Genomic DNA, 15,763 nt, shown 5'->3' on the forward strand with positions numbered 1-15,763 from the left:
ATTTAATTTGGGTTCAGTGGTTTTATTTATGTTGTTTCCAGTCACTTTTGTGAGTAGATAATTATTACCAACTGCCCTAGTATAGGAATGGCTTCCAGGAATACCCCTACCTGGCACACTGAGCTGACTCACCTGGCACTGTGACATGAAAGTGCAGAGTCAGAGGTCGCAGCTCCATATACATGGATGGTCTTACGGTGCCCAATACCACCAGTATGAGGTAGTAGAGGAGAGGTTTGGAATGTATACATGGAACCGGAAGCTTGTTTATGGAAAGTTTTATGGAGGTATGTCAAACAGGTAATTCATAAAAATAATGTTATTTTTCTGGACTTTGTAATTTTTCTTTGTAGAATTTGTCATTTGTTGAGGTTTCTTTTATCTTTCTAACCAAATCACCACTTTATTACCTAATTTTATATCTGTAATTATGTAGTCCTTTTCTTAAATAACACTCCCTAAATTGTTTAAGCCCCAGGAAGTACAAAGTCTGGACCTGCTCCTACTCAGTTTTCTCTCTGTCTTTTAGGATCACAGACCCTCCTTGCCTCTCCTCACTGCTACTGTCAAACTGCAGTTACACGGTAATATAACAGAATGGCTGAGAGGACTCCTGCTGGATCCAGACAAACCTTAGTTTTCTCATCTATAAAATAGGAATATTAATAGAATCTCTCTCCTCAGACAGTAATGAAGGCAAATGAGAAAATGTGGGTACATTTGAGCACCATCTAGCAGAGGGCACAGTTAGTGCCAGGTTTGATATTTAGCTGGTCCTCACAGACTCCCTGTTTATGATAGTATCTGTTCTGATATGGTTAGTTGGTGCCCATGCCAGAACATGCAGTCATTGTTAGCTGTTTATTATTAGGCCTCCTCCCACACCTGTCCAAGGCATGTACACAGTCAGTGCTCAGTCACTGACAATTCAATCAGAGAATGAAAAACACCACCTGGGATAGAAAGAGGCTGAGTCCAAACTGAGCAATGCCCTACACCCAAACAGTGACTCACAGCTAAAAAATTTGCTCATCTGGAAGGGGTGTTAGAGTTAATTTTTCTAATCCTCTTTAAAAAAATGTATTCTTTTTTTTCCCTTGACTGGTTTAACTATTGGAAATTTGGAAAATTCATACAAGCAGAAAGAAGAAATTAACTGCTGTTATTATAAATGTTTATACATAAATATAGTACATGTGATATTACCATTATGTATTTAATGCATATTTATGTTGTACATAGTGCTTTGAAACATACTTTTTAAAAATTTAATACTTTCTTAGTGTTTTCCCCATACTTTAAGTGTATTTTAACTGCATCATTTTTAATGACTGCCTAATATTCCTCATCAGAAAGTGGGGATAATTAAAGGTACCTATCTCAGAGGGTTATGCCATGAGCACTGACAAGAGTTTTGTCATGCAAAGCTAACTGGTATGTAAAAAACTCAGTTCTTCTGCAGGATGGATTTATATAACCAATCTCCTTTCACTGAGCACTGAAGTTATTTCCATTATTTTGCTATGATAAATAACGCTGGACTATATTAATCTTTGCTCACATCTTTGGTTATTTTCTTAGTAAATTTCTGGACTGCTGGGCATGCACATCTTAACGCTAACTCACTCATAATTGTGCAGTTAGGGGAACAGAGAGGGAAATGGGCTTGCACTGGCTCACACAGCGCGTTAGCTGAAGTCGGGACTAGCAAGGAAAAGAATTAGGTGCCTGAGCTAAAGAGGCTGCCGGAAGAACCTGAGGCCACTGTGGAGGTGAGCGGCGGGGAGGGGCTGCGGAGCCGGGGTGCTTCCTCGCCCGGCCGAAGCTAAGCGGTCGCCTGGCAACGCGGGCCGCGCGGCGTTCGAACGGAAGAGAGAAACCAATCAGGATTTCCAGGGCAAACCATTCCGGTGTCGGGGGTGGGAGTGGGGCGGCGCGCTCACTTCCCCTTCCCCTGCGTCCCAGGACCTTCGCTCTGTTGGGGGCCTTGGGACAGTCAGGTCCCCCGGCTTATCTCAGTTAAGGAGGACAGCTGCGAAGAGGCCCCGCGGGTCCTCACGTGGGGCTGAGGCCTCCCGAGCCGCGTTGGGTGCGGCCATTCCCCGCCTGGGTCCGAGCTGTCAGCCTCCTCAAGACCCGCACTGGAGGAGCCGGACTCGCCTAGCGTGGGCTCCAGGTGAGGGCACGGGTGGTCCGGGGCGCGAGCCCGGGTCAAGGGGCGGGGGGCTCCATTCACCGAGCGCGTGCGGTGCGCGTCCTCCCCGAGTCGTACCTGCCGAGAGGTTGTGGTACCCCATTTCACAGATGAGAACGCTGAGGCCCAGGAAGGCAAGTGTCTTGCTCAGGCGAAGTCTGGCAGAGAATCCGATTCAGGTCCTTCTGCTCCATCTCTCAGCCTCTAGTCTGGGTAGATCTAGATTTACCTTGAGAAACCCAGACGGGTAACCGGTGGTCACTTTCTTAGCCTCTTATCAACCGGAACATGGCCAGTAGAGCCCTGGCTGCATCCCCTCCCGGCTGCCTCTTCCCCGCAGCGTCCTGGGGTCTCCTCCAGGGCATCTGTCTTCACTTCTCCGGAAAGCCAGCGGGTGGATTTAGGGCTCACTTGGGATCCTTCCGCTCACGGGGCTCTGAATTACAGTGCTGTCCCCCTCAGAAAAAAGAGCTGGGGGGATCGGGAGGGACTGACATTCCTGAGCTAGGTGCCAGGTCAGCAGCTGATGGTTTGGTCCTGGACTCTTGGACCTTTGGCTGTAGGACTCTTGGGAATCTACCCCAGGTTGGGGGAAAGGGTAGAGGCACACCCTCAACGGAAGACACTAGTCACCAGAGACTTTGGAGTTGGGGGTGGGCCCGGGACCCCTCCTGGTAGAGCATCTGACCTGCACCAGTCCTTGCTTCCTGGGGAGCCCCCACCACAGGTTGCTATTGTTGTTTTCCTTTTGTAGGTGGGGAAACTGAGGTTCTAAGAGGTTAAGCCCCTTGCTCAAAGTCACATGGTCAGACTTGGCAACTCTGGGGCTGGTTCCCAGTCTATCTGGCTTCCATCTTAGAATCCTAGACACTCAGAATTGTAGCATCTGGGAGTCTTGAATCTCTTCAAGAGGAGTTACTTACCCTCTCTCCTCCAAACCCGTCTCCTGGCTTTGGGTAGAGGAGCTCTGGGAGATCAGAAAGAAAACAAGTCTTTCCTTCATTCTTTCAACAAATATTTACTGCCTTCCTATGCCCTGCCCTCCGCTTTGTCTATTTTGTTTTTCTCAGTCGCGTTTACCCCATCTGATGTCATATAATTTCACTTATTAGTGAGTTTATTATCTTCACTGACTGGAATGTGATACAGGGAGGGGCTAGGGTGAGACAAATGAGGTAGTTGCCTCCAGTGCAAAATTGAGGGGTACCCAAAGCCCCAGTAATCAAATGACTAAAGCTAACATTGATCATTTGCTCTGTGTTCTGCTGGTGGGAGACCAACTGGTATGGCCTCCATGGAGCACAGTCCCCCATCTCTGTCACAATTACACATGCATCCCCCTGACCTAGCTGTCCCACTTCTAGGCAGAATGACGTAGGCACAGTGAGGCTGCAGTGTGGTTTGTAATAGAGACTAGACACACACGCTCAATGGCCATCGGTAGGGGCTGATGGGCTCTTTATGTACTGATGTAGCACAACATATATTAAGTTTATTAATAACATTATAATTAATAATATGTTAATAACACGTATTATTAAGAACAACATATATTATTCAGTGAAAGAGCAAGACGAAAACAGTGCACAGAGCATGTTGCCACATGCATAAAAAATAGAAAGAATATATGTCCATCATTGCTTGTATGTGCCTAAAATCTCCGTGGAAGGACATACAACCGTTTGATCACACGATTCCTGCAGGGAGGGGAACTGGGTGGCTGGGGATAGGAATGGAGGGAGTTGTTTTTTTTTTTTAAACTTCATTCCCTTTATAGCTTTTGAATTTTGAGCCATGCACATGTATCATCTGGTTGAAAAAAGTATGTATGTATGTATTTTAGATTATTTATCTAATCATGAGACCACTGCCCTGTCTGTGATCTGTCATTAACTTGCTTGTGACTTTGGGCAAGTTTCTTCACTTCCTTGGGCCGAGAAAAGAAGCCATGATGGTGAGCTCAGGCCCGGGCAGAGGGCAATCTGGGCCAGGAAGTGGGCTAGGTTGTGGGTCTGTCCCAATCCCACCTTCCCTACCCTATCCTGCGTGCCAGGCCCTTCCCTAAGGCTTTGCATGTGATATCTCTCTTACTCAGTCTCCACTGCTAGTCCCTTTGTCCTCATTTTGCAAGCTCAGGTGCAAACCTGAGGCCCAGCGGATTGAGTTGGTGGACGTGTGAGGTCGTAGGCCAAACAGTAGATCGCTGTCTTAGGTGGCTGCACCCACACCCCTCCCACAGCCTGTTTGCCTCTCCCTTCCTAAGGTCTGTGCAAGGTTGCCCTGGGCAAGGCTGACTCCAGGCAAGCCAGGGCACGAGCATCTGGGAAAATTCCAGAAATAGTGTGGGGTTTGGTGTGGCCCTGGAGGATGCCCAGCTGGCTGTCTCTGACCCTGACAGCTGGGCTGAAATCGAGCAGGGCTGTCCTACTGGCTGGCTGTCTGCTGCCAGGAGCCTTCCTGAATCCCTCTGGGGCAGGAGAGGGCCTCCCTGTCTCCGCCCAAGTCTGGGCCGAGCTTCTGCTGAATAGAATGAGAAGCAGGTGGAAGGGAGGGGTGAGGTGGGAGTGCACGATGTCATGAAAATGAAAAACATCAGAAACCACACCTCCTGCCCCCTTAGCAAAAAATAGAAATCCCTGACACCTCTTGAGCCCTTACTGTGTGCTAAGTACTTTACAAGTATGAACTCCTTTAATTCTCTCAATTCTATGATGTATGGTAGTTATTATTGCTGTTATTTTCTCCTTATGAAGGGAAACTGAGCACAAGAGATGTTTAATAACTTGCACCTAGAGCTGGAATTGGAATCCAGGGAGTCTGGCTCCAGACTCTGCACCCTCTTTTTTTTCTTTTTCTTTTCTTTTTTAATGTATATAAAATACAATTTACCATTTTAACCATTTTTTTTCTCTCTCTTCTCACAGCTTTTAAGGATTGCTTTTTTTTTTTTTTTAATTTTATTTATTTATTTATTTATGGCTATGTTGGGTCTTCGTTTCTGTGCGAGGGCTTTCCCCAGTTGCGGCAAGTGGGGGCCACTCTTCATCGCGGTGCGCGGGCCTCTCACAATCGCAGCCTCTCTTGTTGCGGAGCACAGGCTCCAAACGCGCAGGCTCAGCAACTGTGGCTCACGGGCCTAGTCGCTGTGCGGCATGTGGGATCCTCCCAGACCAGGGCTCGAACCCGTGTCCCCTGCATTGGCAGGCAGATTCTCAACCACTACGCCACCAGGGAAGCCCCATTTTAACCATTTTTAAGTGTACAGTCCAGTGGCATTAAGTTCATTCACATTGTTGTGCAACCATCACTAATGGAAACTCCATACCCATTGAACAGTAGTAATTCCTCATTCTCTTCTCCCTCCAGCCCCTGGCAATCACCTTTCTACTTTCTGCCTCTATGAATTTGACTACTCGAGGTACATCATATAAGTGGAATCATACAGTATTTGTTCTTTTGTGGCTGGCTTATTTCACTTAGCGTAATGACTTCAAGGTTCATCCATGTTGTAGCATGTGTCAGAATTTCCATCATTTTTAAGGTTAAATAACATTCCACTGTATGTATATACCATATACCACATTTTGTTTATTTATCTGTCAATGGACACTTGGGTTTTTTCCACCTTTTGGCTATTGTGAATAATGCTACTATGAACATTGGTGTACAAATGTCTGTTCAAGTCCCTGCTTTCAGTTCTTTTGGGCATATACCCAGAAGTAGAATTGCTGGATCCTATAGTAATTCTATTGAAAAATTTTGCCTAACCGCCACACCGTTTCCACAGTGGCTGCACCATTTTATATTCCCAACAGTGCACAAGGTTTCTAATTTCTCCTCATCCTCATCAACACTTGTTATTTTCTGTTTTTGTTTGTTTGTTTGTATGTTTGATAATGGCTATCTTATGGGTGTGATATGGTATCTCATTCTGGTTTTGATTTGCATTTCCCTAATGATAAGTGATGCTGAGCATCTTTTCTTGTGCTTATTGGCCATTTGTATACCTTCTTTTGGAGAAATAGCTACTCAAGTGAGTCTGCATTCTTAGATTTGTAACCTCTGAGAGAAGTGGTCAACATTCAGTCTGGGCTGATGAAGACCTCACCCAGGAGTTGGGCATTGGAGCATCTGTTTCGTGGAAGAGTTATCACAGCTCACATTTTGGTGGCGCTTGTCATGTACAGGCCTCACACTGGGAGGGAGGCACTGTTAGGGATCCTGTTTTACAGCTGGGGAAATCAAAGCATGGAGAAGTTAAGTATCTTACCCAAGTTTCATAGCTAATCACTGGTGGACCTGGGATTTGAACTCACTCTGGCTGGTCCTAGAGTCCATTCTACAGGGGTGTCCAGGGCGCTGGAGTGGAAAAGGGCATTGCCGGCAGTGGACCCAGCGTGTGCAGAGATTTGGATGTGGTAGCTTTGGAGGACGGACAGGGCTCAGCTAGAGCTGTCTGGATTCCAGCTTGAATAGGGGCTCCTGGAGGCTGGAGGAGGAGTGGGACAGGTGGGGGAAGGCCTGGGTCAGGGTTTGGGGGTGGGAGGAGGCTTGGTGCTGAGGGGCCTTGGTCTTTGAGGTGGCCTGGGTTTTAGTCCTGCCACTTGGTCAATGGCATCCCCTCTTGTGCTTTGTCACTGGAGGAAGGAAATATGGAAGAGTGTGATGGAGTTCTTAGCCCAATGGGTGAGATAGGAAACAAGTGATAGTGAATATCTAAAATGACAGGGTGAGATGAATGCTTGGAAGGGAACAGACTGGGTAAGAGAGTTGGCAGGAGCCTCAGGGTGGTCAGGGAAGCCTCTCTGAAGAGGCGAAGAGGGAAGAGGTTCCAGGCAGAGAAAGGATGGTGCAAAGGCCCTGAGGCAGGAAAGACCTTGGTGTGCTCAGGAACAGCAGGGAGGACTCTATGGCTAGAGCAGGAAAAGCTGGAGATGAGGTGGGAGAGGAGGGCAGGGACTGGATCTTGGAGGGCCTGAGGGCCAAGTGGAGAGTTTGGATTTTATTCTCAGGAGATGGGGAGCCTTGGGGGCTGGGGATGGGGTGGTTTAAGCAGAGCTGTGATGACATCTGATTTCTGTTGGGAAAACATTGCCATTATTGCCCTCATTTTATAGCTGAGGAAACAAGACCCAGAACCATAGCCAGGGAGTGATTCCTAAGGTGGCTTTTCCCTCTGGGGCCCAGAGAGAGAGGCTATAGATTCCTTAGGAGTTCCCCAGTGAGTGGCCAAAGCCCAACACTGAGGACTGTCTTCTCCACACCCCTGCCCCCCAGACCCGGGCCTGGGTTCAAGTTCTGGCTCTGCCATTTACCAGCTGTGTGACCTCAGGCAAGTGGCCCCACCTCTCCATGCCTCAGTTTTCTCAACTGTAAAATGGTCATAATAGTAGTATCTACCTTATAGTGTAGGTGTGAGGATTAAATGTGTTTACACATATAAAGAGCTTAGAACAAATGCCAGGTACAAAGAAAGCACTTGGAAAAGGTCTTACCCATTTTATAAAAATTGTCACTGTTGTCTTGCTTTTACTACTGTTAGAACCTAACTGAGCACAACCACTCCCCCTAATCCTTCCCCACTGTTGCCTTAGTAGAGGGCTAGGCAGGGACACAGCAGGCTGCTGTGGAGAATGATGGTCTTGTCACCTCCCTTATCCCCCTAAAATCAGGACCCAGGGGCTGGAAGTGGCTTCAGGGCTGACTCACTCCCAGGTGGAGGAGAGCTGTTCCTTGAGTCACTTCCTGTCCCCTCATGCCCTCCACCTCAACCCTGGTGCAGCCCCTACCAGGCACAGACATGGAAGTGGGCCCTCTTTGACCTCCCTGGGGCTCAGGTCGGAGCCCAGTGCGCAATTCCTTCTCTGGGCCTCAGAATCCCAGTGGAAACTGGCTTAATCAAATGTCCCACCTGAAGTGACATAATAGAGCTTGGGCTGGCAGAAGAGACAATCACCTCCCTCCCAGGAGTTCCTTCCTGCAGGGCTACAGTCTCTTCATCTGTAAAATGGGGATCAAATAGTTCCTCCCTCCCAGGGCGGTCCAGAGATTTAAATAAGTACAGTGTCTGGCACTCAAAAATTCTAGTTATTATTATTTCTATTATTGCTGTCCTTACTAATGTTTACAGCTTGCACAAAGCTTCTACAGGCACTCTCAAGCTCTAAGAACTCACACTGACCTGGCCTGGAAGGTGGGGCTTTCCTTTATTGACAGAATGGAAGGCCAGAGAGGTCCAGCAACCTGCTTGGGGACACACAGCTAGAAAGGGGTGGCATTAATTAAGGCTTGGTCTGGGGGGGAAAGTGCCCAGGTTGGACTCTCCAGGGTGACTTTGGCAACTGACTCAGCCTGTCCCAGCCTCAGTTTTCCATTAGTCAAATGTGGATAATAATAGAGCTCCCCTTGTAGGGGTTGTTGGGAAGATTAAAATGGGTTAATTAACACCAGGAGAAGTTAATACATTAACTGGTGGTCATTGTGGCTGTGAGAAAGGGGGACTCAGTTTTTCCATCCCCAAGATGGGTGCGGTTGCCTGAGCTGGCCACTAAGACTCTGTGCGCCAGACGTGCGGGCCAGTGCAGCTGTGGGATAGGTGGGCCTGGCTCTCGGAAGAGCTTCCTGGGGTAGGCCGGGGGCGGCTGGGGTCGGGTCCCCGCCGCTGCCTGGCTTTCGTTCTCCCTTTTCGAGTAATACCTGGGCCGGCGTGTTCACCTGCCCGGGGCCGGCCGCCGGAAGTTGCGCAAACGCGTGTTACCTGAGCCCAGGTGGGCCGGGCCGGAGCAGCGCAGAGCGGCGGCAAGGGCGCAGCCAGGTACGTGCGGGCCGGAGCCGGGGGGCACCGGGCCGGGGTCGGGGGCTGCCTGGGCACCTCTCCCTCCTCCTTGGGGAAGGCGGGGCCCGGGCAGGGCCTCACCTTCAGGCCTAGACGAGGCTGTGGAATCGTGCCATCAGCTCCCTCATTTAAGAGCCAGGACAACCCGGGCTCAGAGAGGGGCGGCGAGCAGACAGAATCACAGAGCATGTCGCCGGGCTCTTGGCGTCCTGCGCCGCTGGGAGTCTCCAAGATTGCCCCCAATTGGGAAGGGCAAAAGCCAGACCAGGGATCCGTGCTCTCCGTACTCCCCCTCCGCAGCCACCTGAGGCTGACGCCAGGGAAGCCGGTGGGGAGTGAGCAAGGTGAGGCTGCGTGCCCCGGGGATGCCAATGAGAAGGGTCCGGGGCCGGCGCTTCTGCGGTCATTTGTGGGTAGTGTTTGAAATCCGTGGGTGGGGCGTTGGGCGATGAGAGGAGGCCTCAGAGAGGACACGAGTCCCACGTGGGGACCGGGACCCTGGCTTCAACTTGCAGGAGCCACAGCACATCGTGCTTTGCCCACCTGTGAAATGAGTCTTGTTCACTGATTAGCCTCCTTTGTCCGCCGCTTAGGCTCGGGCAGACTCTTCTGGAGAATGCTTAGAGACCCCTGCGAGAGGGGCGGTCTCAGGAGTTAGGTCAAATTCATAATAAAAACAAGGAGCCCAGTTCATGCAGCGCCGCCTTTTTAACAGGTGCTGAGGAAAGTCCTCAACTTGTTTTTATCGCTCCATCCTCACGGTGACCTGGAGGATCAGGAAGGTGTATTTTTAACAGCATTTCACACATAAGGAAACCAAGTCTGGAAGAGGCGCAGCTGCTTGCGCAAGGCGCACAGCGGGCGAGGGGGCCAGCTCCGGGCGAGAGGGCCAGCGGCCCCAAAGCCGGGCTTGGCTTCTAGCATCTGTCCGGGTCCCGCCGGAAGAGCCCCTGGGGTCTGCATGTCCGGCCGGAGGGGGTGGGGGCCCGAGCCGGGTGGAGGGCGGAGGGGGGGTGTCGCAGAACGTTTGCCCTAGCCCTGCCCATCTGAACTCCTTCCTCCTTCTGTTTCCCGGGATGGTGCCCGGGAGGAAACAGCTGCCACCAACGGGTTGGACTGGTTTGGGAGGCGGCGGCCGGGGGGTAGGGCAGAGTCTAGCTACATTGACAGGGCTCAGCAAGGCTGCCTTTCCCGTGACCCTTCCCTCCTGAGGTCTCCTTGGGGATGGGCCCTGAGTGGGGCAGCCTTTCTCTCCCACCTACTCTATCCCTTCTAACTCGGGAGCAGCTCTGGCTCTGGGCCAACAGCCTCCAAGGTTCTATTGTCAACTTGCCTTTGCTGCAGAGGTCTCAGACTGGGGGCTGGGGGCCAGACTGGGGCGGGGGGCAGATATGTTTGCAGGCATGTTTTGTTTGCCCTGTCCATGCACTGTTTTTAAAATTATTATTATCAAATATGCTAAGAATCTAGAGTTTCCATGCACTCTGGATTCCCAGCTTCCTAGAACATTCTATACCTACCATCTTGGACCCATATGCCTGCAGTAGGGTGGGTAGGCCCCTCTCTAGCTTATCCCTGGTCTGCCTGCTTACATTTGGTCCCCATAGGTATTTCAGCTCAGTAAAAATTTATTGACTGCCTATTATGTGTAAAGGGCAATATCTTGAAACTGAGATACAGTGAACAAAACAGACACCCCACCCCCACCCCCACCCCCTTCATGGAGCTGTTTTAGGAGAATGTGAGCAACAATGAGTACAACTATTCGGTTTTTTTAGATAAGTGAATTAGGCTTCATATGAATTTGTGTCTTATTTATTGTCTCTGGGACCTAGGTTGGTCACTTCTTTGAGTCTCAGTTTCTCCATCTGTAAAAATGAGGTGACAATGACCCGTATCCCAGACTTGGAAGATTACAGGAAAGGATGGTGTCACATGTCTAGAAGACAGATTCCTCTCTCCCCTCCCCAATCCAGACTCTTCCCTCCTGGCATTCTGGATATCTAGGTGGGGCTGTCCAACATAGCTTTCTGCTATGGCCGGAAATGCTTTAATCTGTGCTGTCTAGTATAGTGACCACTGGCCACATATGACTATTGAGCCCTTAAAATGTGGCTAGTGTGATTCAGGAACTGAATTGTGTGTATTTACTATAAATTTAAAGTTAAGGCTGAGTAGCCATATGTGGCTAGTGACTGTTGAATTAGACAATACAGGTTTAGATGGCCTGAGCTACAGGTCCTCTTGAGGATCACCTAGACAGAGTCCCTTTCCCCCATTTTACACATGAAAGGGTTCAGGACTTGCTCTATGGGTTTTCTTCTGGCCCATCTCCAGGGGACTGCGGGGGGCACTTTGTGGCTCTAGCCCTTCCTTGGAAAAAGGGACAGGGGTGGCCTGATGGCGGGGGTACTGGGCCCTGATGCTTAGGTGATCATGTGGAGACTTGTGCATCCAGATGTGGGCCCTCCTGCCTATGCGTGTCCATCCTACTGCTGCTGGCAGATCCAGAGTCTGCTGGATGCTCCTAAGCAGGGCTGTGTGATCTTGGGCATTTCCAGCTTCTCTCAGAGCAGCATAGCTCAGGGCTGACGTTTCCACCTGACAGGCATCCATGGATCACTGTGGGCCTGGCATTGGAATTTCATACTGGAAGCTAATGGGTGTCTGGACTCCACTGGGGCAGGGGTGGGGACTTTCTACACTCCTCCTCCACAAGTTCTGCTGCTATGCCTGGGGCCTGGCATGTCTAGGCGGGTGGCACAGGGCAGCTTCCTGCCTGGGTGAGTGTGGGGTGGAGGTGGTACCAGGCTTCCTGTGGGTATTCCAGGTGGGGTGTGGGGTTGGAGCCCTTTCTCTTGGTCACTCAACCCCAAGACCCCTGCGCAAGCACCTCCCTGCTTGGAGGCAAGGGGCAGAGCCACCAACTTACTGAATTAGGTTAATCAAGCTCGCCTCCCTGGGGTTCAGTTTACCCATTTGCAAGATGGAACTGTGAAGAGGACCCACTAAAGTTGAGCCGGCTGGTGCCCAGCACTCAGCCTGGAACCCCCTTTGCTTCCTTTAAAATGTGCCATGTCCCGTCTTTTCTGCACAGGCTGCCCGTGTCTTTCTTCTTTGGCACCTTTTTTTTGTCTCTGCCTCAGCTGGGCTGGGCCCTCGGAGAAGGAGGGGGGGTGGGCGGAGCCACAGGGCCGTGAGCGGGTGCTTTCTGCCTGCTGATTGGCTCTCTGTGAATCAGAGGCGTGGCCTTTACCTTTTAATGGGGAAGGCGTCTTCAGCCTCTCTCAGTCTTTGCAGAGCCTTTGTCTGAGTGTGCTCTGACCCTTTCTTTCTTTCCTCCCCTGCAGCCGTTGCTGTGTCCAGCTGCCAGCTTTCTGCCTGGATCTCTGTCTCCTCATTTCTCCAGTCTCCTCAGACAGAAGCCCTCGGGGTATGTAACAGCCATGCCTGTGGACACGCTGACTCCGGGAACCCGAGACACCCCCGCCCTACCTTTCCGCCTACAGACCAAGGTCCCCGGCTACCTGCTACAGCGGCCAGCAGACTGTGGAGCCCGGAAACCTAGTGCTGTAGAGCGCCTGGAGGCCGACAAGTCCAAGTACGTCAAGAGCCTGCATGTGGCCAGTACCCGCCAGGAACCTGTGCAGCCCCTGCTGTGCAAACAGCCACTCTTCAGTGCTGGAACTCGTCGCACGGTGCTCACGCCTAGCCGCCGAGTCCTGCCTGGCCCCGGCCGCCGGCCCCAGCTGGACCTGGACATCCTGAGCAGCCTCATCAACTTGTGTGATAGTCCTGTGTCCCCTGCTGAGGCCAGCCGTACCCCCGGACGGTCAGAGGGGGCCCGCCAGGCTCCCCCAGCCACCCCCCCACGCCCACCACCCAGTATTGCTGCAGTCCGCCGAGTGGATGTCCTTCCCCTGCCAGCGTCACCTGCCCAGCCCTGCCCATCACCAGGCACTGCCGCCACCTCTAGCCCGGCCCGGCCCCCAGGTTTGCAACGCTCCAAGTCAGACCTGAGTGAGCGCTTCTCCCGGGCAGCAGCTGACCTGGAGCGATTTTTTAACTTCTGCGGCCTGGACCAGGAGGAGGCACGGGGATTGGGTGTGGCCCACCTAGCCCGGGCCAACTCAGACATCGTGTCCCTGGCTGGGCCCAGTGCTGGGCCGGCTAGCTCCGAGGGGGGCTGCTCCCGCCGCAGCTCTGCCACCATCGAGGAGCTGGCTCGGGAGCGCGTCCCCTATGGCGTGTCAGTGATAGAGCGCAACGCCCGGGTGATCAAATGGCTGTATGGGTTGCGACAAGCGCGGGAGACTCCAGCAGCTGAGGGCTAGGCCTCCATGGGACTCGACATTCGCCACGGGACAGATCTTAGAGAAGCCATAGGCCCCTTGACCTCTCCTGCATCCATTCCCTGGCTTGGGGCAGACCAGAGGCTGCTGCCTCGTGTGAACTTGCTATAGAGGCAAAGGCTCAGAGGCTGGACCAGCATCCATCTGACAAGGACTGACCTGGAGAGAGTTGGCTCTTGACTTTGGACTACCGCCTACGCCTCACATGTAGGGTTTTGACATGGATGTACCCCTGCTTGTGGGTTTGGATTTGGGGCACTTAGCCCTTCCCACTGAGAGTGAGGGACTAAGGGATCTCACCAGAGCTGTCTGCCCAGCAGCTCTGTTTCTTTCTTCCTTCCTTGGCCTCTGTCCTTTACTGACTTCCTCTTCCTTACCCAGTGGGCCTTGGTTCCCTGGGAACTCACCCTGGGGTGGGGGTAGGAAGGAGTGGCCTATCCACATTCTTCAAGGGGCTTGCCAGCCTGGGCCTAGGTGGGTAGACTACAGAAAGGACTGGTAGGAGTCTGCACTGCTCTGACTTCCCTCCTCTTGGTTAATAAACACAAATGCTTGTTTTTCAAGTGCTGGGTCATCAGACTCTTCTGTGTACACAAGGGGAAAGGGTGGGGGAAGTCTTGGGGTGGGGCCTTCAAAACTCAGTGATTGTCCACCCCAGTATCTGGGGGGGGCATGAGGCCAGTGGCTGGCTCTGCCTGAGGCTTGCCTCACAGGGCACCCTCATAACCCCTCTGGGAGGCTAGCTGATGGGCCTCCTTCTTAGTGGAGGACGCTGGCTCTGGCCACAGAGTGAATCGGGAAAGAACTGGGAAGAGGACTGGGGACTTGCCCCTGCACCAGGAAGGGGACCTGCCTGGGAAAGGCTGACAGGTACATGGACCCTCCCCAACCGTTAAGTGTTCTGCCCTTTCCCATCCCAGCCCAGTTCCCAAGAGGGCAGGAAGCTCAGAGAGGGCAAGCCCTGAACTTGAGGTCACCCAGGCCATCGACTGGAGATTGGAAGTGGAAATTCTTAGAGGAAGAGGGACTTGAGGTGGATAGCAAAAATGAGTGGCCTTGCCTCCAACTCTAGGTGACCCTCGGCAAGCCAGTGCTCCCTCTGTGGGCCTCAGTGGGAGAGTTGGAGGCATGGTCCTGTTTGGGTTGGGGGAAGGGGAAGGAGGTGGCTGGCACTGGGCTTTGAGGTCTCGGCTCCTTCCCGTCTCCCTCCAGGTTAGTTACCTGCTAGGAGACCCCTGTCCCCCACCCTTGGCTGGTGAAGCAGCCAGGGCCAGGCACACAAAGGGTGAAAGCCTGGGTGGCCTCTGTATCCCCTCTTCCCGCGGGGGGGTGGCAGGGCTGGGTGGTGCTTCCTCTCCCGCAGGCTGCCTGGGCTGCAGCACTCAGAAACAGGAAGCTCTAATGGGGGCCCTGGTGACAGGTTTGATGTAGGTTTTACTTTAAGCATAAAGAGGAGATTTCTGTTGGGCTGTTGACAGACATCCAGGTCAGCCCAGCTGTCTGTCTGTCTGACAGTCCACAACCAGTCCCCAGGGGACTTGGCTGGGCCTGGGCCATTTGGGGAAACAAGGGGAAATCGGGTTATAGAAGAGGATGGTGTTCAAATTCTTGAGAATGGAGTTCACCCCTCATGATACAGACGGGGAGACTGAGGCACAGGAGGGGAATGACCCGCCATAGGCTCCCAGCAAGTTTGGCAACGCAGGAGCTGCGCCTCCTGGTCCCCATGTTAAAGGAGTGATGGGGTCGGGGGGATAATCTGGGTAAGCTCTGCAGAGGTCATGTCCTTTGAGGTGTCAAAGAGCTTTCCCTCCAAGGCAACCCAGCCAGAATTCGGTGCTAAGGATTGCCCCTTGCCATGAGCTGCCAGACCCCCAGAAACACAAGAAGGCCGGAGTGTTGGCTGCATTTTACATGTGAAGAAATTGAGGTTCGGGTCACAGGACTGTTGGTGATGGGCTGGGAGACCCCTTGTTCCTGGAGGAAGTTTAAGTGCTGGGCTCAGACCTTTCATACTAAACCTGTCACTGAGTCCTCAAGGTGACTTTTTTATGGTCACCTGAGAAGGTCACCTCTTGTCTTAGAGCAGGGAGGGGTAGTGGCTTGTGGGCTGTCACAGAGCAGGCCTGCACTCCAGCCTGGGGTCACACCCTGGCCTGCTGGACACCCCAGTCACCGGCACTCTGGCTCCTTGATTCTCCCGACACACGCCTCACCTCTCTTCCCCATTCTGGCAGCCTTTCCTCCTAGTCACTATTGAGCACCTACTGGATGCCCAGCGGTTGACAAGACAGCCATGGGCCCTGCCAAGTCCAGGGGGAGGGAAGGGGCAGACAAGCAGAAACTAGTCATTTACACTCAGGGACTTCTGCCCTAAGACCA

At 52.2% G+C, this 15,763-nt stretch overlaps 1 protein-coding gene across 3 annotated transcripts; it reads left to right on the top strand.

Moving 5' to 3' along the window:
• The first annotated feature begins 1,901 nt into the window (after nucleotides 1–1,901).
• Nucleotides 1,902–13,944, top strand: FAM110A (family with sequence similarity 110 member A). Of its 3 annotated transcripts, none has more exons than XM_082359872.1 (2): nucleotides 1,902–2,176; nucleotides 12,380–13,944. In XM_082359872.1, the coding sequence occupies exon 2, from the start codon at nucleotides 12,476–12,478 to the stop codon at nucleotides 13,361–13,363; it is 888 nt and encodes a 295-aa protein (XP_082215998.1). In that variant the 5' UTR covers nucleotides 1,902–2,176; nucleotides 12,380–12,475; the 3' UTR covers nucleotides 13,364–13,944. The 3 variants fall into 3 exon arrangements, with proteins under 3 accessions (XP_082215998.1, XP_082215997.1, XP_082215996.1); XM_082359871.1 differs by lacking the exon at nucleotides 1,902–2,176 and adding an exon at nucleotides 7,911–9,008; XM_082359870.1 differs by lacking the exon at nucleotides 1,902–2,176 and adding an exon at nucleotides 9,018–9,373.
• The last annotated feature ends 1,819 nt before the right edge of the window (nucleotides 13,945–15,763 follow it).

The sequence above is a fragment of the Balaenoptera borealis genome, assembly GCF_965194805.1.
Source record: "Balaenoptera borealis genome assembly, chromosome: 16".
Lineage (NCBI taxonomy): Eukaryota > Metazoa > Chordata > Mammalia > Artiodactyla > Balaenopteridae > Balaenoptera > Balaenoptera borealis.